The sequence below is a fragment of the Mobula birostris genome, chromosome 2, assembly GCF_030028105.1.
Source record: "Mobula birostris isolate sMobBir1 chromosome 2, sMobBir1.hap1, whole genome shotgun sequence".
Classification (NCBI taxonomy): Eukaryota; Metazoa; Chordata; class Chondrichthyes; order Myliobatiformes; family Myliobatidae; genus Mobula; species Mobula birostris.
Window position 1 is genome coordinate 32616112 of NC_092371.1, and position 26673 is coordinate 32642784.

The 26673-nt window shown below is 39.9% G+C and overlaps 1 protein-coding gene across 4 annotated transcripts in view; it reads right to left on the minus strand.

Moving 5' to 3' along the window:
• Window positions 1-26673, minus strand: part of znf335 (zinc finger protein 335) — a 68930-nt gene that overhangs the window by 27481 nt on the left and 14776 nt on the right. For all 4 annotated transcript variants that reach the window (XM_072239686.1, XM_072239677.1, XM_072239694.1 and 1 more), the window contains exons 8-14: window positions 22850-23111; window positions 20574-20754; window positions 18281-18393; window positions 17672-17690; window positions 12232-12348; window positions 11276-11352; window positions 7823-7983 (exon numbers count right to left, since the gene is read on the minus strand). In XM_072239686.1, the coding sequence (XP_072095787.1) occupies window positions 7823-7983; window positions 11276-11352; window positions 12232-12348; window positions 17672-17690; window positions 18281-18393; window positions 20574-20754; window positions 22850-23111 (930 nt within the window). The remainder of the gene's footprint in view (window positions 1-7822; window positions 7984-11275; window positions 11353-12231; window positions 12349-17671; window positions 17691-18280; window positions 18394-20573; window positions 20755-22849; window positions 23112-26673) is intronic.

A 26673-nucleotide genomic window follows, 5' to 3' on the forward strand; every position in this document is an offset into this window, starting at 1 on the left:
AAAAAGAGTCATTCTGCTTGGCTGGTGAGACCTGTGACTGTAAAACAATCACAGCAGTCATTGTGGGAGCTGAACCTGGAACTACAGGAAGTGGTTCTGACAGCTTTGGACACTTTTCTTCTGGACGTTGTGGCATCCTCAACAGTGCATAGCAAGCTGCTCAATCTGCTAACCTATCCCAGGCCACCAGACAAGACTTCCAGCCAATGCTTTCATTTTCATCCCACCTAAATCATAGGAATAATAGCTCCTCCAACACTTCAGCTTTTAGCTTGGATGGTGCAACAACTCCCAATCCCCACATGACACAATCTCCATAAAGGGCATGTGCACCCTGGCACTGGTTTAAAAAAAAAAAAAAAAAAAAAAAAAAAAAAGGGGGGACTTGGAATATCTGCTGCACATTCTAGCCACATGGGATTTCCACGTAGACCTGAAATAGTGTAGGGTGTTTTTGGGGTTTTCTTCAATTGCATTAGGGGGAACGTCAAGAGGAGCGCCTCATGTAAATTTCAGTTATTTCCTTTTTCAAGGGTAAACAGGATGATTCATCAATATTTCTATGATTACTCTTGAATTCAATCTTGTAATGGTGTCCTCCAAGTAACAAAGCCCATCTCTGCATTTGTGTTACTGCTGTTAGTGGAACACCCTTCAGTGGACTGAAAATGGACACCAGTGGTTGATAATCAATAATAAAGGATAAACTCTCTCCCATACAAGTACATGTAGACATGACTACAACTATACCATAAGGCAAGGCGTTACGGGCCAGCTTCACTGGACGACGTGGATCATAATGTGTGAATACGGTATCTGACATCACCACTTCCGTTATCTATTGGAAAGCCACCTGACACTGCTTTGTCCATTGCCATTTCTTCCTGATCTGTGGAACACAGTAACCAGGCACGGCAGGAACCTGTTATAGTAATTGATATATCCTAAAAATGGACCACTACTGTGACACATCCTTTGGCCTTGGGACCTTCACCACTGCTTGAATTTTCTCAGCACACTTGTGTAATGCTTGCGCATCAATGGTGTAACCACAGTAAGTGATGCTTGGTTTAAAGAATTCATACTCTGAGTCCATAATCTTCTAATCTTTTTAACACTGTCTAGAGATTTTGGAGATGCTCCTTGTCGTCCTTACTGGTAATAAAGATGCCATTCAGGTGACACAGTGCCTGGGCAGCCTTACAACACCTGGTCCAAAGCTTTCTACTAGTGTGTAGGTCATCACAGATCCTCAACAGACCCATTCTTCTCGGCAACTGGGACTACACTCAGCCTTGGAGAGAATTCCTCAGCCTCCATGCAAGCAATCTAGTTCACTGGCTACTTTATCACGGATGATAATAATGAACTGGATGGGCTTTGTAAAACTTGGGTGTAGCATATTCATTTAACACTGTTATACCCTTGATGTGTTTGAGTTTTCAAGTACCATCCTTCAACACTGCTGTGGCATCATCAAGTACCTTTCTTAATTCGCTTTCAGCTAACTCTGTTGCAGGGGATGTGACATGAAAATGGTGGATGGATCTTCAACCAAGTTGTAGTTGTCTCAGTCAATCATGGCCCCACAATGCTGGCCCTCTTGTTTTTACCACATACAAGCACAATGTGGTTGGTTGGTTGTTGTACTTCACTGTCACGAGTGTTATTCCCACAGGAGTTATCTTTTTGCTAGTACAAATTCCTAGTTGGATATCTGAAGGTTTCAGTTCAGTATCTTTGAAATGCTGTTCAAACTCATTTTGTGGAATGACTGAAACAGCCTAGCCAGTGTCCAATTCCATTTTAAGTAATTTGCAGTTCACTTCAGGTGGAAGCCGTACTGCTCGTCTCTTATTAGTTTTCACATTATAAATCTCAAGGCTACCCAGGCCTGTGACACTCTCATCATTATCAGATTTTTCCATCAACAGTTTACCGATTAGTGCTTTTTGAAACTGCATTTTGACTTTTTAAATCTTCCTTGTGCAGTCCATTTTTGTCTGCCTGACATGCTCTTTGTATGTGCCCTACTTTGTATTTTCTGAAAGTTTTGCCTTTAACACTGCATTGGTCTGGTGTATGTGAGCCCCTGCCACAGTGGTAACACAATTTGCTCAGCCAGGCAGGTTTCTGTTTAGATAGTGCAATTTTGTTCATGCTCATTTTCATTCCTGCCTGCAACTCAATTGTGTCTCTGGCTGCAGTTTCCATTGATACAGCAATTTCAACTGCTCTTTTAATTAAGTTGTGCTTCAGTTAGGAGCTGTTTTTGAATGCTTTCTTGTAAGATTCCACATACTAAACAATCTCTCAGTGCATCATTAAGCCCATTACTGAACTGACAATGCTCAGACAATCTCTTCAATTCCGTCACAAAAGCTGAATGGACTCCTCTTCCTTTTGATTTTGCTTACAAATCCTAAAGGGTTTTAAAAAAAATTGCAAGTGGGAAAACGAGTGGCAAAGTCAGAAAGGAATGTAGGTTCATAGAAACAGAAGCATGACTGGGCAAGAAGGGGGTAGGTAACATGAAATTATCTATTTCAGTATGAGATGTTAGAAGTTGCAAGGTCTTGTATACAAATCTCAAAATTATTGTATAGGTGTAGCAAGTAATGAGAAAGATAAATGGCACATTAACTTTTATTGCCATATTGAATTGAATTAGCAAGGTTGCTGTAATTTACAGCACAATCATACTTGGGAGTGCTGTACAGTTTCGGTCACCTTTTAGGAGGTACATGCTTGCTTTCGAAGGAGCACAAGTGTGATTAATTCATGGGAAATGGGGTCTGTCTCAGAGGTCAAGTCTACGTTCTCTGGTGTATTGAATAACGAAATATGATCTTACTGAAATAATTCTTTCAGGGTTCAACAGGATGGTGCCAAAAGATTATGGGGAGCTAAAAATGAGAGGTCAAACTCCAGTGATCAGCTTTTTGTGAATATGTGTTGAACGAAAATGTCTTCATTCAGAGAACATGCAGCATTGTTTATCTATCTCTGTGTGCTGAAAGCTTTTGGGCAATGGGGAAATCAAGAAATACAAGGATTGGGTAGGAAAATATGTTTGCAGGATTTCAGCCATGATTTTATTAAACTGTGGAGCAAACCTCATGTGCCATAGAGACCAAATAGAGACCATTTCTGTCTTAATATTCAAAAGTAATTACTTAACAGCTGTCCTGATGAGAGGCAGTTGTTTCAGATGAATAGCCTAGAAATTGCTTTGCAGTTACAAAGCAACACAACATGGCGTGCAATATAGAACATTATTTTGCATGTTTGCATCTCCACTTGACACTTTGCCCGCGGGCTAAAACTCCACTAATAAGATATACTAGAGTGCGATGGCCAAAATACTTCACTACGATTGACTTTGAATCTCCCCAGTTTGAAAAGACAATCAAATTTTATTACACATGGTTTTGAGGGCAACAGATATTTTAAAAGGCCAGCATGCAATCTTAATTCTCTCTCCTTAGTGAAATATTGGGTTCTGTTAAAGAAAGTTTTATTGGTCACATGTACATTTAAGTATACAGTGAAATGTGTCATTTTGTGTTAACGACCACAGTCTGAGGATTGTGCTGGAGCAGCCTGCAAAAGCTGCCAGGTTTCCAGCAGGAATGCAGCATGTACACTTAGGCTTGGTGAGTTGTGGGCATCTTTGGAGTGTGGGAAGAAACCAAGTCACCACAGGAAACCCACACAGTCATGGGGAAACATATAAACTCCTTACAGACAGTGGTGGGAATAGAAACTCGACTGGTGATTGCCGGTGCTGTAATGCGATTCTGCTAACTGCAATACGATTGTGCCACCCTTGGCTATGGAGTTCAAGGTCATTCTCAGCCTTAGCCTCAGGATCATGCCCGGTTGCTGATTTCTGCAGCATCTAACCCTTCTGCTCAAAGTTGCATTGAAGAAGTTATCCAAAATCCATTATAAAGTAGGTCGTTCATGTATTTTAGCCCACAAGATAGGTGATGCAGAGACAGCTCTAGCCTCTATTGTAGGCTTCTTCAAAAAAAAAACATTATGGACTGCATATCCAAAGCAACCTCCTGCCATTTTGCACAATCTCCATGGCCCTCTTTCACCAAGAATATTCACTTTATAAGCATTTTCAGTTTGCAGTCAGAGAGCTCAGGAACAGGTCATCTATATGACATTTGCTCAGCCATTCCATCATGACTATTCTATTACCCCTCTCAACCCCATAACCCTACCTTCTCCGCATAGCCTCTGATGCCCTTACTAATCATCACAAATCTATCAACCTCCGCTTTAAATACACCCAACGACTTGGCCTCCACAGCCGTCTGTAGAAATGAATTCAATATATTCACCATCCTCTGGCTAAAGAGATTACTCCTCATTTCTGTTCTAAAGAGATGACCTATTTTGAGTCTGTGTTACCTATGGTCCTAGACTCACATACTATAGGAAACTGTGCCAACTTTGGCCTATTTTAATCATGTGCTTCTAAGTACCCCAAAACTTCATTCTTAATAATGAAATCTGGTTCTTATAGCCAGGGTTGTAATGGGGATAAGCTCCCATTATCTATTAAATGCTTCCAATGACGTGCACCTGAAGTAGCTTCTGACAACCGAGTTCAGCTTCTGATCTTTACGAGCTACTAAGCCCAATGGAACTGTTTCTACTGACAGGAGAAGGGGCAAAGTCAGGTTACCGGTGCCTTAAAACCAGTCGCTTTGGGCAGATGGGACTATCAGCTGTGGTTGGCAACTCATCAGGAGAAGGAAAACTGATTTCAGACCTCTGCTGCCTTGCGGCTACACCCACTCATGGGGAAGGCTTTGGGGGTAAATCCCTGAGGGAAAAACTCACAGTTGGAATCCCTAACACAGTCCTACGTTGAGTTCAGCACTGACCGGCAACTCCTGAACACTGCTAGGGTCAAGCTATATCAATCTCTGCCGTTCCTTTGGATTCATCAGATGTGTGGGGAGGGACAGCTTGCTACATGGGCAACAGCTTGCTCTCCATATCGTACTGCCCAGGCTTGTGTACCTAGATAGTTGGGATGCAACATCCATGGTTAACCCCGGCCGATGAAGGCCTCGAAGTAATGGAATCCAGCATCTTCCTGACCACTGAGATCAGGCTAACTTTCCTGTCTTTTGCCTCACTCCCTTTTTAAAAGAGTGGAGTAACGTTTGCAAATACTAGCATTGTACTAATCCAATTTACTAGCACTTGGTTGCAACCTTTTATGCTTGGCAATTCATGAACTTGTCTAGGTAATCCTTAACTGGGCTCAGCATCTTTGCCTGCACTACCCCCTACAGACTAGTCTAACTAAAGCCCTTAGATCCCCAATATTCTCTAACACCCCATCCCTTAAATCAGTGGAACAGCCATTCATTAAATAACAGCATTCCCTTTTTGTGATATCTCCCTTTAAGAGCTGGCTGCAGAGACCCAACTTTCAAGGGTAAATGATGGCAGCTATGAGTACCTGGAACAGACGAATAGAATATGCCACTTCTAACTGATAGAGCTTGGTGTTAGAGGAAAACCCTCAATGCTCTCCTGTGAACCCTGCAGCTGAAGATGGATCTTTATCCAACTTTCACAAAGGATCTTAGGGTGACTCAGTGTTCTTTTGGAGACATTAAGATTGAAAAGCAATTTCTCAGTCAAAATGCTTCTCCTTCACCTGCTGAGTATTTCCTGCATTTTCATTTTGACCGTCAAAAGTTTACAACTTGTTAAAATTTCAATTACCCTCTTAATGCTAGAAGAAAAAAAAATGGCATTGCTCAAATCTATTGAAATGTCATACATCTTAAAGTAATATATTGTAGTCTTGTTTTTTGACAGTTTGAGAAGATAGCTAAATTCTCTTTATTTTCACCATGGATATTCAGTCCCTATATACTTCCATCCCCCACCAGGAAGGTCTCAAAGCTCTCCGCATCTTTTTGAATTCCAGACCTAACCAGTTCCCCTCTACCACCACTCTGCTCTGTCTAGCCTCCCACTTCCTCCAAACTAAAGGTGTAGCCATGGGCACCCGTATGGGTCCCAGCTATGCCTACCTTTCTGTTGGCTTTGTGGAACAATCCATGTTTCAAGCCTATACTGGTATCTGTCCCTGTCTTTTCCTTCGCTACATCGACAACTGCATTGGCACTGCGTCCTGCACACATGCTGAGCTTGTTGACTTCATTAACTTTGCCTCCAACTTTCACCCTGCCCTCAAGTTTATCTGGTCCATTTCTGACACTTCCCTCCCCTTTCTGGATCTTTCTGTCTTTATCTCTGGAGACAGCTTATCTACTGATGTCTACTATAAGCCTACAGACTCTCACAGCTACCTGGACTATTCCTCTTCTCACCCTATCTCTTCCAAAAATGCCATCCCCTTCGCGCAATTCCTCCGTCTCCACCGCATCTGCTCTCAGGATGAGGCTTTTCATTCCAGGACGAAGGAGATGTCCTCCTTTTTTAAAGAAAGGGGCTTCCTTTCCTCCACCATCAACTCTGCTCTCAAACGCACCTCTCCCATTTCACGCACATCTGCTCTCACCCCATCCTCCCGTCACCCCACTAGGAATAGGGTTCCCTTTGTCCTCACTTATCACCCCACCAGCCTCCGGGTCCAACATATAATTCTCCGTAACTTCCGCCACCTCCAACAGGATCCCACCACTAAGCACATCTTTCCCTCTTCCCCCCCACCCCTCTGCTTTCTGCAGGGATCACTCCCTATGTGACTCCCTTGTCCATTCGTCACCCCCCATACCTTCCCACCAATCTCCTTCCCGGCACCTATCCTTGTAAGCAGAACAAGTGCTACACATGCCCTTACACTTACTCCCTCACCACCATTCAGGGCCCCAGACAGTCCTTCCAGGTGAGGCGACACTTCACCTGTGAGTCAGCTGGGGTGATATACTGCGTCCCGTGCTCCCAATGCGGCCTTCTGTATATTGACAAGACCCGACGCAGGCTGGGAGACAGTTTCGCTGAACACCTACACTCTGTCCGCCAGAGAAAGCAGGATCTCCCAGTGGCCACACATTTTAATTCCACATCCCATTCCCATTCTGACATGTCTATCCACGGCCTCTTCTACTGTAAAGATGAAGCCACACTCAGGTTGGAGGAACAACACCTTATATTCCGTCTGGGTAGCCTCCAACCTGATGGCATGAACATCGACTTCTCTAACTTCCGTTAATGTCCCACCTCCCCTTCGTACCCCATCCGTTATTTATTTATTATTATATATAATTTTTTTTCTCTCTTTTTCTCCCTCTGTCCTTCTCACTATACTCCTTGCCCATCCTCTGGGAATCCCCCCTCCCCCTTTCTTTCCCCCCTAGGCCTCCTGTCCCATGATCCTCTCATATCCATTTTACCAATCAACTTTTCAGCTCTTAGCTTCATCCCTCCCCCTCCTGTCTTCTCCTATCATTTTGGATCTCCCCCTCTCCCTCCCACTTTCAAATCTCTTACTATCTCTTTAGTCCTGACGAAGGGTCTCGGCCCGAAACCTCGACTGTACCTCTTCCTAGAGATGCTGCCTGGCCTGCTGCGTTCACCAGCAATTTTTGTGTGTAGCTAAATTCTCAATTGTTCAAATACATTTAACAAAGAAAACTAAAATAAAGATTTGCCTTGCAATTTAAATTTTAAATAGTCCTGAGATTTTGACACTGCTTTGGGAAGAAGAACAGAGGCAGACCAAAGAGAATTTTCATTTAGAACACCCTTCTGCTTCCTTTGGCAGAAGGAGGAAAAGTACTGAAATTACAATAAGAAATGCCATCTATAAACGCACCTGTATGTTTGATGGCAACGTGAGAAACCAGGAAGTCTTCTTTGATAGTGGAATACTTGCAGAAATCACATTTAAATGGTTTATCTGTTGTATGTGAAAGCTGATGATTGAGAAGAAGCTTCTTATTTTCACAGATGTAATCACAGAACTCACACTTAAATCTATAAAGCAGAACAAAGGTTAAATGTATTAAAATGAATGCTGCTCACGGTCACAGTTTACAAAAAAAAATTAGACTTTCTGTTCACCATTGGCAATATCAACATTAATTACCATCTTTATTGATCCTGAATGTCTTGATCAGCCACTTAATACTCAATACACATTGCTTTGGGACTACGGTCATATGAGGACCAGATCAGGTAAAGGATGGCAGGAACCTTCCCCAAAGAACATTGGGAATCAGATGGACTTTCATAGCAGTCCGACAGTTTTAGGAGAACGATTTCCAATACTACCCTTTACCCTGTACTCACTGGAGTTTAGAAGAATGGGGGGGCGGGGTGAAAGGGTGTGGAAATCTCATTGAAACCTACTGAATATTTAAAAGCCTAGAGTATATACTCAGATTCCTAGGACACATCATGCAGAAAGATGAACTAGAAAAACTCATACTCTTTGGAAAGATCGAGGGGAGTAAACCTAGGGAAAGACCTCGGCTTATGTACATCAAAAGCATAGCCAGGTGGCTACACAGAGGAAATGGAAGTCATCCAAAAAAAACAAAGGATAGATCTGTATGGAAAACCATGGTCACCAACATCCGCATCGGATATGGTACCTAGAGACAGACAGACAGACAGAGTATATGTGGGGAAGATGTTTCCAATAGTGGGGGGCATTTAGAACCAAAGGGCACAGTCTCAGAATAGAAGGATGCCTGTTAGAACAGAGATGAGGGTGGTGAATCTGTGGAATTCATTGCCACACACTGCTGGAAGCCAAGTCATTGGGTACATTTAAAGTGGAGGTTGATAAGATTCTTGATTAGTAAGGGTATCAAAAGTTAGGAGAGAAGGTAAGAAAATGGAATTGAGGGGGATAATAAATGAGCCACAATCGATTGGCTGAATAGCCTTATTCTGCTCCTAGGTCTTAAATGCAAGATTGACTTAATCAACCAGTTTTAAATTTCCAAGGTGTCCTGGCAGGGTTTGAACGCATTCTGTCTATGTCATTGGATAGCAATTCAGCAATTTTACTACGACGTTATAGCTCAAGTAGCAGTGTCAGTTCTACTATTCCTTGACTGTTCACCTCAGCCTTCCAGTCTAACTATGCCCAACTTCTATGACCTACCACTAGGCTATCTGTACATCCAGTTATTGTCTGGGGGGAAAAAGGCAGTGAAGACCCCCTCCCCCCAACCCACTACTAATTTTGACTAAATTATCAGAACTCTTGGTTAAAGTTCAGCAGCACATTTCCCTACCAACTATACAAACAATACTGAGAACTCACACAACACAAGATTCCCAAAGGTTGAAGTAAATGCACAACCACAAGACAGAAAACAAAGTTTACCAAGTGCATCCACACCTTCTGCTGGCAGATATATAATAATACAAAATCGTTTGAAGTAAACTCAGGTTAATTGTTATGGCAAAAATGTTTTTTTTAAAGTTTTCCACTCATTTCCTCTACCCAGTCATTTTCTAGTACTGATTTCCCACTGTCTTTCTATCCAAACTTCTCTCTACATTTGAATTACCCTTCAATGCCTCATATTTCTCTCATCACACATTCTCTGGGTGCTCCTGTTACCTTTAACATTTATTTCTAAGACGTACAGGTAGTAAGCTGGGAGCTGCTATATTGGCTCTGGAAGCACGGTGACATTTGTAGGCTACCCTCAGCACATCCCTAGTCTGTGCTGGTCATCGACATAAACAGTGCATTTCACTCTACGTTTCAATGTACATGTGACAAATAAACTTAATCTAATCTTTCAGTTTTTACATGTCTCAAATTTTACCCATCATTGAAGCTTTAAAGCAATCAAACTAATTAAAAGCAATAAAAATTGAAAACTGAAGTACACCTACATAATGCTTGAAACTGTCAATTAAATATCTAGAAACTTCCAAATTCCAGAGAATCCTACCCTTATTTATATAACATCACTGTGTTCTAGCTAGTGCTCTTTCTCCTTCACCCCCCTTTATATTCTAGCTTCTTCCCTCTTCCTTTCCCGTCCTGAAGAAGGGTTTCACACTAAAATATCAACTGTTTATTCATTTCTATAGATCAGCGGTCCCCAACCACCAGGACGCGGACCAATACCGGGCCGCAAGGTAACAATACGAGTCAGTTGCACCTTTCCTCATTCCCTGTCACGCACTGTTGAACTTGAACATAGGGTTGCCAACTGTCCCGTATTTGCCGGGACATCCCGTATATTGGGCTAAATTGGTTTGCCCCATATGGGACCGCGCTTGTCCCGTATTTCCCCTGCTAAGGTAGAGCGTTCCTATGAAACCTTTCGTGCCGAAATGGCGTAAACCGAAGAAGCAATTACCTTTATACGGGAAAAATTTTTGAGCGTCCCCAGACCCAAAAAATAACCTACCAAATCATACCAAATAACACATAAAACCAAAAATAACACTAATATATAGTAAAAGCAGGAATGATATGATAAATACACAGCCTACATAAAGTAGAAATAATGTATGTACAGTATAGTCGGGAAGATTAAGCCAAAACCGATTTGTGGGGGAAGAAAAATCAGCACATACACGCATGAGCACATGGGTGCCCGTGCAAGGCTTCATGGTCATGGTAGTCTTTCTCGGGGTAAACACAAGTGTCCTGAGATTTGACTGCTACTTTTGTCCCTTATTTGGGAGTGAGAAAGTTGGCAATTCTAACTGTAAAAGACGTGTTGAGGTGAGTTTCACCCTACTGGAACAACCACCCCCCCACCCCAGTCAGCAAGAATATTGTCAATATTAAACCGGTCCGCGGTGCAAAAAAGGTTGGGGACCCCTGCTATAGATCCTGCCTGCCACAAGCATGTGAATGACTGAAAGATGTAATCATTCAGAATTAAAAAATTAAGTTAAAAAAAGACTTCAGATGCCAGAAACCTAAAATAAAGGCCGGTCCAGGTTTCTAGCATCTGCAGAATCTCATGTGTTTATTATTGTGTAAAGCAGCTCTTGGAATTCGGGTGTCACTCCACTAATTATATGCTTCATTCTCCAAACTTTGTTGCTGCATTGAAGCAATTCCCTGTTAACCTATCCCTAAAGTTTATTATCCTTTATATATGAATGAAGTAGTTTACCTTGCTACTCCTAGAAAGCAGATGGAACTTTGTCGGGGGGAGGGGGGGAATTAGATTTTACCATTGTATAGAACATCTCCACAATCCATTAGCACATTTAATCAGCACTATGGTCAGCTATGTGGTATCCTGTGTTGCAATGCAGCTCTGGACATTAGGCTTACCTGCTGTTCCCAACAGATTGAATGTGGGTTAGTAGATGCATTTTGAAGGTGTATCTCTTTTTGAATGATTTTCCACACTGTAATAAAAAAGTTTGAGTGTAAAACAGATTACACGGTCTAAACCTGCATTCCACTTAACGTCAGAATCATGGGCGTGCAGTACAGAAGCAGACACTTCAGTCCACAATATTCTTTTTCAACTGATGAATCCATACCAATCTTATATTCCAGCGCTCAGCACAGTCCTGATACTGAAAATGTCGTAAGCATCTACTGTATATCCACCACCACCTCAGGACAGATTCTAAACACATATTCTTCCTCCACTATCCTCCAAATATCACACACCTGAAACCTTTGCCTTCTTGTTTTGGGCACTTCTGCTGTGGGAAATTTACTGGCCATCTATCCTACTAATATTGTACATCTCAATCAGGTCCCTGCCCCACCCCTGACTTCCTCCACTCCAACACAAACGAATGGTGTGTATCCAATCTTTCCTCAAAAGTGACAGGATCTAGACTGGGCAACATCCTGCTGAATTTCTTCTGTATCCTTCAAAGTGTAATCATATTCTTCTTAGTGGGCAACCAGAAGTGTACCATCTACCCTACCTGATGCTCGAAATTGAACTTTAATCTCCACTCGACATCCAAGCTAATGATAGCAGGCATCCTACATGTTCTCATTCACCTTTAACTACTAGTGCTGCTACCTTCAGGAACCACTGTACAAATTGGTCACTTCGTGTTCTGTGGGGTCTCGTCACTTGTTGTGTACATCTTAGTTTTATTATCCCCAAAGGTGCCTTAGCAACATAATGATCAACTTAAAAGTGTATAATCACATACAAAAGATATCAGGGTGGACTTTAATCTAATAACAAAAAAAAAGTGTGAGTGATTTACAAGTAAGAATTCTTTGAGCAGTTAGAACATTAGAAGACATGCTCAAACCTTATCACACATATGGGGCTTCTCAGCACTGTGCGTTTTCAAGTGCTGTGTTAGTCTCTTCTGCATGGGATAGACCCGATAGCAAACAGGACAAGGGTAGGAATTCACCTTGGGCACCTGCAGGGACAGTTCAAACAAACAGGATGAATTTATACTAAGGAAACAAGGATTGATTTTTTTTTTTTTTTTTAAAACGCATAGAATTTACTACACAGTGGATTAACTGCATTAATCATACTAAGATACAAATCTTCAAAATGTACAATTAAAAACCAAACTGTACAGGTCAGTCATGATAGTTTTTCCAGATATGACCAGTTTTTTAAAAAGAGGACAAGGGAGCACAAAAATTAAGTCATTATTTTCTACAGCCTTACCCAGAAGAGCATTCCATACTTTAATCATTGCCCACCTAACCTTCCGAATTGCCTTTTATTAGCCTGAAACTTTCCTTCCTCATCCACAGTTTTCCACCTTACTGAGGTCTATGATTAACTCTCATTAAACTCCTTTTGAACACAAGCCAGCCTTGTTAATCCAGTTATTCCCCTTCTCCAGTCTACTTATTATCTGCTGCTACTGATAAAATTATCCTCAAGTAGTCACTTTTGGAACTGCTTCTAATGCTACAATATTTTGAACCTCAAATACAAGATAAAAATGTATTTAATGAAAAAAACTTTCAAATAAAGGTGGTCAAAATTCCTCTTTTTGGAACTTGCCTGTAACATGAATGAATGAATGAAATTTATTTCGGTTAGTAACAAAAAGTATCATTTTCAATGATGATTTCATAGGACAAAATTACAACAAAAAAAAACAGATATTCTTAAAACAGACCAAACGGGTGTAGGTTGAAGCTACAGCTTATTACACCTACCCCTCTTACTTACACAACAACATATTTGGTGTCAATCATCACATCAAAACAAAAAATTTCAATCTTTTAACACAAAATCCAATTCCAAGTATCATTTATTTACATTACTCCCATTCACTTTAAATCATGTATTTTATATTTGTTCATTAAATTATTTTTTAAATTTGTTAAGTATAGTGCATGTTTTTAAATTACCACTACAACTGTTCCATAGATTCACCCCTCTGACTGAAATACAATGATTTTTTACATTTGTTCTTAGCCGTTGTTTTTGAAATATACATGTTCCTCTCAAATCATGTTGGCTTTCTCTCATTTTAAACAACCTTTGGATACTTTGTGGTAGCTGTCCATTTTTTACTTCATACATAATTTGTAAAATTTTAAAATCTACAAAATCTCTGAATTTTAAAGTGTTTAGTTGAATAAATAGTGGATTGGTTGGCTCATAATAACTTGTCTTATTTACAATTCGCATGACTTTCTTTTGGAGTAGAAAAATAGAGTACGGGACTATAAGTGAACAGTATAATGTATACAAAGATTCCTGATTTAAGAAATCTTGCGCTTTGTACAGTATTGCAATAGATTTTGACATTTTTGCTTTGACATAATTTATATATGGTTTCCAGTTTAATTTATTATCTATTACCACTCCTAAAAACTTTGTTTCAGGTACCTATCAATTTCAACATCATGTATTCTAAGTTTACTATACGAGTTTGGTACACGGTTTCCAAATATTATGAATTTAGTTTTACTTAGATTCAGTGATAATTTGTTAGTATCAAACTATTTCTTTATAATTTTTAGTTCTTTCTTCACTGTATCCAAAAGTTGTTTCAGATGTTCCCCATCATAGTATATAGTTGTATCATCAGCAAATAATATACATTTTAATGTCTGAGACACCATACATATATTGTTTATATACAAAATGAACAGCAATAGACCAAGCCCTGAACCTTGTGGAACCCCACAAATTACCTTCAAAAGTTTTGAATTCAAATTGCTTATATGTACATACTGATACCTGTCTTCCAAATAACTACTTAACCAGTCATGTGCCACCCCTCTAATACCATATCTTTTTAATTTTGTTAATAATAATTTTATGGTCAATGGTGTCAAATGCTTATTTTTTTTTTTAAGATGAAGGAATATTTCCACTGTGTATTCATTTCTTTCTATAGCGTTTGATATTTCTTCTACAAAATCTATTAATGCTATTGTAGCGGTTCTGTTTTTTCTGAAACCATATTGCTGTTCACAGAGTATATTATCTTTTGTTATGAAATCATTTAACCTTTTTACAAATATTTTTTCCAATATTTTGGAAAACGGTGAGAGCAAAGAAACTGGTCTATAATTTGAAAATACATGTTTATCTCCAGCTTTGTATATTGAAATGATCTTGGCTATTTTCATTTTATTGGGAAATTTTCCAGCAATCAAAGACTGATTACAAATATGAGTCAGTGGTTTCACAACACAGTCAATTATGTTTTTAATTAAATACATATCATATCCATTCCAATCTGTTGATTTCTTGCTCTCTGATTTATATACTATATCAATTATTTCTTTTTCCTCTGTTGCTCTAATAAACATAGTGTAAGTGTTTATATTGATAATATTACTATTTACTCCATCTTTATTGCTGGGTTCAGTAATTGATTTAGCTAATTTAGTTCCCACATTAACAAATAAACCATTAAACCTATCTGCAACCAAATTAGTATCCTTTATTACTATATCATTGTTTGAATTAAAGTAAGATGGGTAATTTGTTTTTCTTTTATTCTTTTTAATAATATCATTTAAAACTCTCCAAGTATTTTTAATATTTCTATTATTCTCCAATAATTTACTATAACTCCTTTTGCTAGATCTCATAATACTTAACTTATTTTTATATATCTTGTATTTAATTTCAGCTTCCTTTGTTCTATGTTTTAAGAATCTTTTATACATTTTTCTTTTTACAAGCATTTTGTATTCCCTTTGTTAACCAAGGCTTATCAATATACTTCTCTTTGTCAACTTTTTTAACTAGTGGGCAATGTTTATCATACAAATTAGTTATTACAGAAACAAATGCTTCATAGGCTTCACCTACATAGACTATTTCAATCTTGTTTAATTAACTCCTCCTCAAGAGATTTAATGGTACCTTCTGTTATATGTCGAGTTAACCATGATCAGCCCATGACACAATGTGAACAGTTCCCAAGTAGCCCACTCTAAAATGTAGCTCTGATTATCCTTGCTGCACCAATGTAATGGTTCCCAACCCACCTGTCATTAAAATGCTCTGCGATTCGATCATGGCTGATTATCCCTCGACTCCATTTTCATGCCTTCTCCCCATAACCTTTTCCACCCTTACAAATCAAGAAAGAAGGGACCATGTCCTATTTCCTAAATCCTCTTTATTTGATCAAGGTCTAGGGTGAAAATTCGGCAATGAATGCTAAATTCTAAATGAATTTGGAGACAGACTTTATAAAAAGTTGCTTCATGTTACCCCACCAATCAAAAAGTCAAAGCAAATAAATAAATTAGATCTGAGACCTTTATGGAATAAAACTGTTACATGGATGGGAAAATTATTTAAATACTGAGTTTAAAATAGTAGAAAACAAACCGATGATGTAATCAATACCGAGTTTAAAAAAAAAATCTTTTTCAACCTTAACAGGAGAAAGAGAATTGGCATTGCATAATGAGGTTTAGGGACTAAACAGATACTGAACCATAAATAGAATAAACCTTCAATGAATCAAATGGCCTTTTGTGAGTTGTCATTCTGTGATGAAGGTAAGTACAGGAACTGGAGAAAGAGCAAGTCCACTGCAAGAGGTAGAAAGTCCAAACTTCATTTTGCGAAATTTACTAAGTCCAATTTCTCCAAATTTATGCTTGACTTGGAGCTGTGCCTTCTCTCAAGACTAACATGGATTTAGTCACATGCTCCAAATCGCTAATTAGGGTAGTTAAATGAAATCTGGACCCAATTACAATTAATGTAATCATGATTAAACACAACTCAAAATATGACAGAACTAACTGTTACTTCTTAACACTTACAGGAAGTGTGAGATTTTTTTGTAAAGTAATGACAGTTTGAACCTGGCTTCAATTCCATGATTGATTGTGGCCTGTTGTTGCCTACCTTAATTTAGTATTGCCCTGAATAAAGCTCTTCCTTTATCCTTCACAGGCTTTCAAAATTCATTTAGTTACACTTCAACATACATCACATTAACAAAACAGAAGGCTAAGTGGACTTCAGTGCACTTCCTGTGCCATTTTTACTTCATTACCTGAAACTACTTCTTATCACGACTCACATTCTCAAACAAACATGCAAGATTTCATCTTTGCTTTTTAGAACACTAAATATTCTTCCAAGATCCACTGTGGTTAGAAAGGGTTTTTCCAACCCCTTTTTTTTTAAAGTTTGCATTTACCGGCACAAAGTGGGGGTAATGGTATATTCTTCTTGAATTGCTGTAATCTGTTGGGTATTCTTTGTGCAGATTTGATATAGTCGGTCACTTGAGAAGAGAGCATGAAAAGAATTTCTGTATAGAAGTTTGTGATGTGATTACATCAGTGAAACAGGGCAAGAAAAATAGAGGTCTTTCTTAAAGATCAGCAAATGTGAAATTCTCCCCATTGTAGTTTCAAGTGGAGCAGAAGTCTAACATGAAGCATAAACACAACATGCACCCATTAGGAGGTAATTTCCATGGCGTTAGGTTTTCAGATACAAGCCAGAATCCATTTCTCCCCTCCCTCTCACTATTGTTTGAATCAATTTAACATGGCACAACACAGGCCCATAATGTTATGCTGATCTTTAAACCTACTTTAAATTCAATCTAATCCTTCCCCTCCTAAGCAGCCACTCTCAAGCGTGATTGCTCCCTTCCTGTTTCTGACATCCACACACACTGACCCAGTAGACAATCCCTCCATGGCATACTCCCTTTCAGCAGCTGTGATATTATTCTTGATTATCAATGCCTTTCTCGAATCCCTTGTATTCCTCCCTGTCCATTTTGAAACATCCAAGCCACAGAAAATCCAGCAGCCACTGTTGGTCTTGCGACAGCCAAGTCTCCGTCTGGCTACAACATTGTAGTTTCATGCACCGACCCATGTTCAAAGTTCGTCACCCTTGCTCCTGATGTTCTTATGCATTAGACACACTTCAAACGATTCCAGTGACTGCAATTTTGCCCTTTCCACTGCTTATCCTTCCTCACCGCCTCTCTAAACACTGCATCTACCTGTACACCAACAGCCCCATCCTCTGACGTATCACTCTGGCTCCCATCCTCCTGTCAAATTTGCTCCAATTAATAGAAGTAGCAATTAGCAAACAATTGAACTGAAGTTACAACCAAATGCTTAGTTTTTCCCATTTTGGATAGAAAGGAATAACACCATTCCAATGCCAGTAGTAAAAAGGGGAATACAAAAAAATACGAAAACAAACGTTTAATTTCCCAAGCTCTCCCCAGACCTTGCTAATACTTAATGAACACTTACCAAGTCAGCTTTCTTCTTTCTGGGAAGGAAGAAAAGAAAAGGTCAGACAAAATTAAATATTCTCTGGGAAAAAGTAAGCAAGCATATCCGGTCTGCTTGTAGGGCTTCCTGCCTTAAATGCATGATCGCATTCGTACATCTTTTATTAGGTGGTTTTCTTAAATGGATCTCCACAAACACTTGTATGATTGACAATGCCCGGTCAGAGCTTGAAAATACAAAATATCTGAAACCTTAAGTCAGTCTGAAGATAAGCTCTTCTGATGCAAAGTCATTCAGCTGAAGCATTCATTCTGTTACTATTTCTACAGATTCTGCCTAACCTGCTCCATATCCCCAGCAGTTCCTGGTTTCAATTTCACCTTTAGCCCAATTTGTGTTGTAGCAATGCTAGTTATTTTAGCAAGTGTAGCAGTTATAATAATGCTGGAAAATGGTCAGAAAATGAGTAGAATTAATCTTTGGATTTAGAGGTAGAACTCCCATACACCTTATCCTTAATCCAAACAGTTCCTTCCCTTAATCTCTTACACTTAGAATTAAGAATAGGAAAGCTCAAACCAATGTGGGACCACAGTTTGCAAGAGACAAGTTTGTGCTTTAGCTCACCGCTCCTTTGTGTGAATTGAAGAGTGCCTGAGAACATCCTTCTTGTAAACACTTGTATAATCACATTCCTCACATTTGTATGGCTTTGTTCCAACATGATTAAACATGTGCTCCTGTTGGACAGTCATAATAAAACAGAAGGATATATATTGAAGTCCTTCATTTTAAATGTATTTTAAGTTTCATTCTCTTTCAGTCTATTTCCAATGGTTGCATACATGCAGTCAAACTGTAAATATATGTAATTATCTCTCCTGCTACTCTCAAATGAACTATGAACTAATCAGCAGAGGCAAAGCACAAACTGACAACAAAATCCATTAGTCTTTATTGGGCTCATTTGTGAGAGAAGACTTAATTCAATATGATTTGAATTAGAACACTCAATATTTCCCTTTCCTCAATATTTGCAACCACTCTCTTGTCAAGGTGTGATTACTGGATAGCAATCCAGACAAACTCTGGGTGTATTTCACTTCTTTACCCATATGTAGTTCAAACCACAAATGACCAACTTTACATCTTGTAGCTCAGTGTATCACAGAAGCCCTATTGATATGGCATGGGAAGAGACTAGGTTCTCTAGATCCATACTGGCTCTCCGTGAGAGTAATCCAGCCAGTCCATCTCTCCAAAGTCTTTTCAGGCACCAGTCTAGTTCCTTTTTAACCTGCCTTTACCTTGACAATTTTGGGTGCCCTCAATCTGATCAGAAAAGTTCCAGCTCCTCTGAAGGCCCCTAATCTCAAGAATTGTTTAAATCACCCACACCTCTAGAAACGACATGCCCCCATTTCCTATTCCTGTCATTTTTAGTCCTAACTAACATGGTCAATTAGACAGATTACAGGAAACTCTGCATAAAAGACCTGCATTCACTCTAGGGCAACAGAGTCTTCTACACAGGATCCTTGCAACCAGAGGATTTTCACTTGCCTGGGTTGGACTTGAATCCCGACCTACCAGCCTCCAACACAGTATCCCGACCTACCATCCTCCAACACAGTATCCTGCTCTTCCAGCTACAGTTCATGAGTGATCACAGCAACATTGCACAATTGTGGCATTGGATAGAACGTGGGGTGGGGTTGAGATGGAAGAGGAAGAAAAAATATAATCTTCACAGACATTTCATAGAGATTTACTTCATAAGGCATTGTTTAGACCACATTAGAGTAATGAGAGCCGCTTTGGGCCCCTTATCTAAGAAAGGATGTGCCGACATTGGAGAGGGTTCAGAATGACCCTGGGAATAAAAATATTAATCTATGGGAAGCATTTGATGGTTCTAGGCCTGTACCCACAGGAATTCATAAGAATGAAGGACATCTCATTGAAATCTAACAGATGTTGATAGAGCGCAGATGGAGAAGATGCTGCCAATACTGGCAGTGTCTAGGACCAGAGCACACAGCTTCAGAATTGAAGGATGTCCCTTTGGAACAGAGACAAGGAAAAATTCCTTCAGCCAGTGGGTGGTGAATGTGTGGAATTCATTGCCACAGACAGCTGTGGAGGCCAAGTCATTTGGATATATTTAAAGTGGAGTTTCATTGGATCTTGATTAATAAGGACACCAAAGGCTACAGGGAGAAGGCATAAGAATGGGGTTGAGATGGATAGCAAAGTCAGCCTTGACCGAAGAATGGCAGAGTAGAGTCAATGGGCCAAAAGGCTAACACTGCTCCTATGGACGATTCCTAGAATACAATTTTAGTAAGGGCTTGGAGAATGTGTAGAGAATTGTACTAGAATGAATTTCACTTACTGGAGAAACTTGACTGTTCCCTTCAGAGCAGTGTAGGCCAAGAAGAGAATTATGAAAAAAATCTACAAAATTGAGTGATTTTAACAAGAGTGAACAAATAGAAACTATTTTCCAGTCTTAGGACAGCTAGAAATCAGAGGACACAAATTAAGGGTTACGGGCAAAGAAACCAGATTGGAGACAAGTTTTTGTTTTTCAGGAATGAAATGTTATACACCATAATGCATCATTTAAAAGGACAATGGAAAAACATACAATAACTGTCAAAACAGGAGTTGTATATATTGGAAACAGAAGTATGGTGTTATGATGAGTGCAGTGGGAGTAATTACCCAATTAATGTGTTGGTATAAATCGTTGCCTCCTTTGCAGCAATAATTGACGGCACATCTTAGCAAAAGCTTGTCGACAAAATCACAAACAAAAAAAAATCTGTGAAGTGGATTTAACACAGACAACTGATGAGAAGCACTACTTAGTGTTGTTTCCAAAACCCCCAGAAGTTCATTCTAAGTTATCACTCACCTTGAGTGATGACCACCGCTTACAACGATAGCTGCACTGCAAGCACTTGAAACGTTCTGGATCATTCCCTTCATGAGAATCAATGTGAAATCTCAAGTCTTCTTGTGTTAGAAAACGGGATCCACAGATCCGGCAATGATGGGGCCTCATCAGGGGCTTGCTTGACCTATAGTAATTGTATCTTTGTGCCCACACAAAAAAAAAAAGTTTGTTTTCAAAATTTAATAAGTTTCTAATTTTTTTCCTTGTACACACACTCATTTTATACAATTATTTCCTACACTTCACATACAATATAGAATGCAAGAAAGACTTCAACATGGCTGACCTCAGAACTTGTAGCTCCATTTTCAAGACCAGGAACTTGAGATTATTGTAGAATTTAAGAGGTTATTGATTGAATATATTTTATAGTTTTAATGTTGAGTACCCTCATCCAAAATGCTTGGGCAGAAGTGATTTGGATTTTGGAATATTTACATTTATATAACAAGGTAGCTTGGGGTGGGTCCCCAAATCTAAATAGAGCATCAATTTACATTACATATACCCTGAAGGTAGCTTTCCATAATAATTTAATAATTTTGTGCATGAAACAATAATGTGCACATTGAACCATCAGAAAGGTAAGCCATCTCAACCTCGGCCGGCCAGGTGGATATTCAGTGGCTGGTTGGCATCGCCGTCATTCCTGACTCTGAAGTGGTCGTCGTCTCGCAATTGTTCATCACACATGCAGCCAACCGACATGTTAAGATTTTTATCAGTGACGATCTTGGCAAATTCAATGAACTTCTCTACTGCTTCGTGATCAGCAGACTCTTTATCACCACAAATTTTTAAAAATTTAATGCCGTGCCTTTTCTTAAATTTCTGCAGCCAGCCTGCTGAATATTCACAATTACCTTCAACTCTCAGTTTGTCGTGATAAATCTTTGCTTGTTTCATGATCAGCATACCGTCAAGCAGCACATGATGCTGATGAATCCATTCTTTCAATTCACAACCAAGATCTTTATTTTTCGCTTTATGCAGTATTTTTCACTAACTTCTGTTCATTACTTTCAGCATAGAACCTTGACAGTTTGCCCGTCTAATTCTTCGGGTTGTAGACAGTGGTCATTCTAACACTCAGAAGCTTCACACTTACACCGCTGTCAAGTTTTTCCAACAACTTGACTTTCTGTGTTATAAATAAATGCTTCCTATTTTTTCTTTCACTGTTACTCATAGGGGTAACGCAGGCCATTTTTTGACATTTCCAATAATATCTTCACAGCATAGAACAAAGAATAATCACAAAACACATGGTAATTATTGTGAGTAATGCACGAAGATCTGGCTATGATGACTGCAGAAAATCAACAGCGCCCCACTCAGGGTATGAAGTCACTTCTCTATGATTGCTGAAAACAAACCGTCAGCAACAGGGCCCCACTCAGGGTATGTGAGGTTGCTTTTCAGAATTGGCTGTGGTGCACAGAAATCTGTGCATTGCTGGGAACCTTCTCAGCACCTTGGGGAATTTTCCATTTGTGACATCATGTCAGCTATCAAAAAACATTTTGGATTTGGGAGGTTTTCGGAAAAGGAGAGCTCAACCCGTATATGGGAGAAGGTGGTGGTGAAAACAAATACGTTTCACTAACCTTCCATTCAAAAATAACTTAACTAGCATCACCAGTGGTAAAGGTATTGAAAAATTCCAGGATTAGTGCCAACACACTTCTGAGTACCTTTAATCATCTTAATGGCTTCTAAAACTGGATTTACTGACAAAGGGGGAAGAGATGTCAAATGATGCCCAAAAGTTACTATTTTGAGTACCTATCAGTCATCCATGATCTTGCTGAAAAGACATCTAATCAAATATATTTTAAGCAAGACAGATAATCGATGTGAAGCAGATATGTTGGATCTGGCAGATAAGTTTCATGAATAAATGACCTGGCATCAGGCTAACACCTAATGTATTAAACATCTCTGCGGGTTTAGCAATTGGACTTTTTGGAGAACCGGTGTCTTTGAACTCAGTCATGATAGCTGCAATTCTTGTAGAAACATTAGGTTCTCTAAACTAACTGCATTCACATTCACAGCCTGATGGATGTTGAACTAAACTACAAATACCAAGATGTCCTATGCTTCAAACTTTTCCATTTGAACAATTTCAAAATATCCCCCTTCTGTTGCTAGGATGGAATTTGGGTGTAGGAATGCTGTATTTTTAAGCCTCTTAACTCTGCATCAACAATCTCAAGCAGCAGATGGCTTACCTGCGGCCCAGGTACCCTCTGTATTTCCTCCTTCCGAACCTTTTAGGTGGGCGGCCTCGCCTTCTCATGTGTTTGTAAGATGGCTCACTGGTGTTCGATGATGGATCTTTGTTCTCAGAATCGGACTGGCTGATCCCGGATTCTGCTACCTCACTGGGTGTTGAAACATCCCCATTCTCTTGGGCAGTGGAACTGGCTGCTTCAGAGGTCTGCAGGTCCATTGGGTTGGACTGAGAAGTAACAAGCGCCTCAACTTCTGCTCCTATTCAACAGAAAAAAAAACTAAGGTGGAATTCAGGTACAGGTGTCCCTCGCTTTTCGAACGTTCGTTTTACGAAAACTCACTGCTACGAAAGACCTACATTAGTACCCTGTTTTCGCTTTCAGAAGGTGTTTTCACTGTTACGAAAAAAAAATCTTAAACACATGCCTGTGAGCAGCTGTTTGCAAGACGAGTTTAATGGTATCGAAAAAGTCTGAAAGAGCTCGTAAAGGTGTTCACTTACGGTAAAACTAGACATAATTAAGCATTTTGATCGTGGTGAACGAAGTAAGGACACCGTGAGTTTGGCTTGTGGAAGCTGACGAACATGATGTTGTAGAGGTTTTGGCATCCCATCACCAAGAACTGACAGATGAAGAGCTGATGCAATTGGAAGAAAAAAGGATAACAATCGAAACTGAATGAGTAACGATAAAGTACAACTTTAATTTTGAAAGGGTATGTCAGTTTAGGGGATACTTGCAGGATGGTTTGAGTCCTTATTAAAGAACTGTGTGATAGAAAAATGTGCGAGGCTCAGCAGTCAAGCAAGCCTTCCACATCAGCCACAGCAGACGACGAACCTCGACCTTCGACATCGAGGCGGGTAGAGATAGAAGGTGGTGAGCTGCCTGCTCTAATGGAAACAGGAGACGAGATGACACCCCAGTGTCCCACCACCCCAACCCCCAGACCACAGACAGATACCGATTCGCAGAGAATGCAAAGCTATCCGGGAGGCACACAGCACATCTTTAAGAAAAAAGCCGAAATAAAAATGCTAATTAATTAGGTGCCACCGACACGTAAATGTCGGCCCAGATCAGTGACGACACAAGCGGAAATCGGCACTGATCTGGGCCGACAATTACGTGTCGGGCAGCACCTAATTAATTAGCTTGTTTATTTCTGCTTTTTTCTTAAAGATGTGCTGTGTACCTCCCGGCTACCGCTGGACCCCTGCGTTCTTCACGGCAATGTATCGCTCAGTGGCCTGGAGGGTGGGGGCCACTGCACCACCCAAACTCTGACAAGTCTAACACACCATCATCAGTGTGCTCGGCACTGTCTTCCCGATTCCTGTAAGTGATACTACACTGTATATACATTATTTCTACTTTATATAGGCTGTGTATTTTTACATGTTATTTGGTATGATTTGGCAGCTTCATAGCTTAAAGGTTACTGGAGAGCGCAGGCGCGTTTCTGCCGAGAGCGCTTGCGTGAGATTTTCTGCCGACGGCACTCGCGTGTGATTTTCGCTACGGAGAGCAGTGCAGTAATGATTGTGGAAAAGTATTTCTACTTTATATAGGCTGTGTATTTATCATATCATTCCTGCTTTTACTATATGTTACCGTTATTTTAGGTTTTATGTATTGTTTGGCATGATTTGGTAGGTTATTTTTGAATGCTCACAAAATTTTCCTATATACATAAATGGTAATTGCTTCTTCGCTTTACGACATTTCGGCTTACAAACCGTTTCATAGGAACGCTCTACCTTCGGATGGCAGGGGAAACCTGTATTCAGTAGAGCCAGAATTGAGGTCTGGGAGTCCAAGATGTTGATTTGAGAAGGTGTTTTAAAAAGGTAGGAGGAGATGACACAAGATGAAAGGGTTTACAAAGGAAATTCTAGGATAGAATGGATGGTTGTACAGACTCTGTTGCTAACAGTGCATCGGCAGCAATGAAAACATTGCACAGATGAGAGCCAGAAAGATTCTGATACTGTACCAGGGATGAGGACTTTGTAAATCAAGGTTTAGCAGGCCAACAGAGGTCAATAAGCTGACAAAAGGAGGAGAGAATAGGCAACTGGAACATTGCCAGTTTAGAATGCTGCAAAGTACTGCACAAGTTGAAGCTGTTTTTTAAAGAAACAAGAAATAGAGAAGGCCAACGTGAATAGCATTAAACCAGTGTGAACTAAGGTTCCATGACAGCACTTGCATCCACATCAGATTGTTGTTCCTTTCTGCACGTTGAGCCACATTGGGTGGCAACCTTGCTATTCCTTTAGTATTTTTGTCTTTTTTGAGATCAAGTTGCTAGTTTGACGCTCAACCCAGCACAAATGGAAAGCACGCAAGGAGCTGGCCAGATTCGGACCCCGGGACCACTCACTTCAAAGCCCGGTGCGGATGCCACTACACTGCCATCTGACATCTACATCAGAGATCATGGGTAAAAACGCACTCTGCACATAATTTATACAGACTCAGCTGTGCTGTACCAGAGCTCCAAATTTCAAAGTCTTGACATTGCTGCAAGAGGGATTGCACACAAGCAAAGAGTTCTAAGTACTATGCCTTCTGTTCAAAGATTTAACATGCTGATCTTTCCTTCACGGATTGATTTCATCCCAACACTAACGTACAAAAAACAACAGGAATTCTGCAGATGCTGGAAATTCAAGCAACATACATAAAAGTTGCTGGTGAACGCAGCAGGCCAGGCAGCATCTCTAGGAAGAGGTGCAGTCGACGTTTCAGGCCGAGACCCTTCGTCAGGCGCCAAAGCCAATTTTCATCTCTCAAACAAATCTGACAACATAGCAGTTTAAAATTGTTATTGGCTTCAATGTTATTTTCAGAGCTTTGCTGCTTCTAAATAGGCTGTCATGTTTTCCAGTATACCAAAATGGAAGACACATTAAAAAGATCTCACAGAAGTTAAAGAATCCTAAATAGGTATGCGTCGCTTAACATCCACAATGCTTTCTGTGAAATCAGACGTTATGTGATTTGGACGTAGTGCGAACACCATATTATATACTTATCATACCTATATGGAGTACTGTAGTGTATCTGCATTGAGTAAATCCATGCCATTAGCAATTTCTCCAAATCCGATATAGGTCCCTCTCGCATTTTCGTGAGCCTTGTAGTTTTCAGTGAAGCCGATCCTTTAACAGCTTTGAGAGTTTTGTTCTTTGTTTTTCAGGGTCATCGTGATTGTCGAGTGCGACATGCCTAAATCCCGAGCAATAGCATTTACTGGTTTTCCACCTTCATATGTTTAGTAACCTTTTGTTTCACTTCCAAATCAAAACTTTCCTTTGCCTCTTGCTGCTACTATCACTAGGAGTGGTTTTGCGGCGTTTGGAAGCCATGATGCACTTTACAGTAATATTTTCGAAAGAAAGTTAAACAGAGAGATAACGCTACTACACTCAAGAGACGCGCAATACACGAGATTGGTTACGTCCGCTACGTCTCGTTCTCCAATCGGGACTACGAACGTATATGCGATCAGACGTTGCCCGAATGGACGTTAAGCGGTGCACACCTGTATTTGTGAGTGGTGCGACAAAAATACAAGTTATACCTTGTTTCCTTTGAGGTATTCAAAAGCTGTAAATGAGGGTTTCAGAAGAGAATAGTGAATAGGAATGGAGGTACGTTAGGAACGAAGACAGAAATGATCTTGGTGAATTACACATGATAATTAAAGTTCGATTCAGGGCCATACAAACAGATTTCAGACCTAAAGGAGGATTGTAAAATTGTGCTAATGAGTGGATTTGTGCGTTGGGTTTACATATCAGAGAGTAATC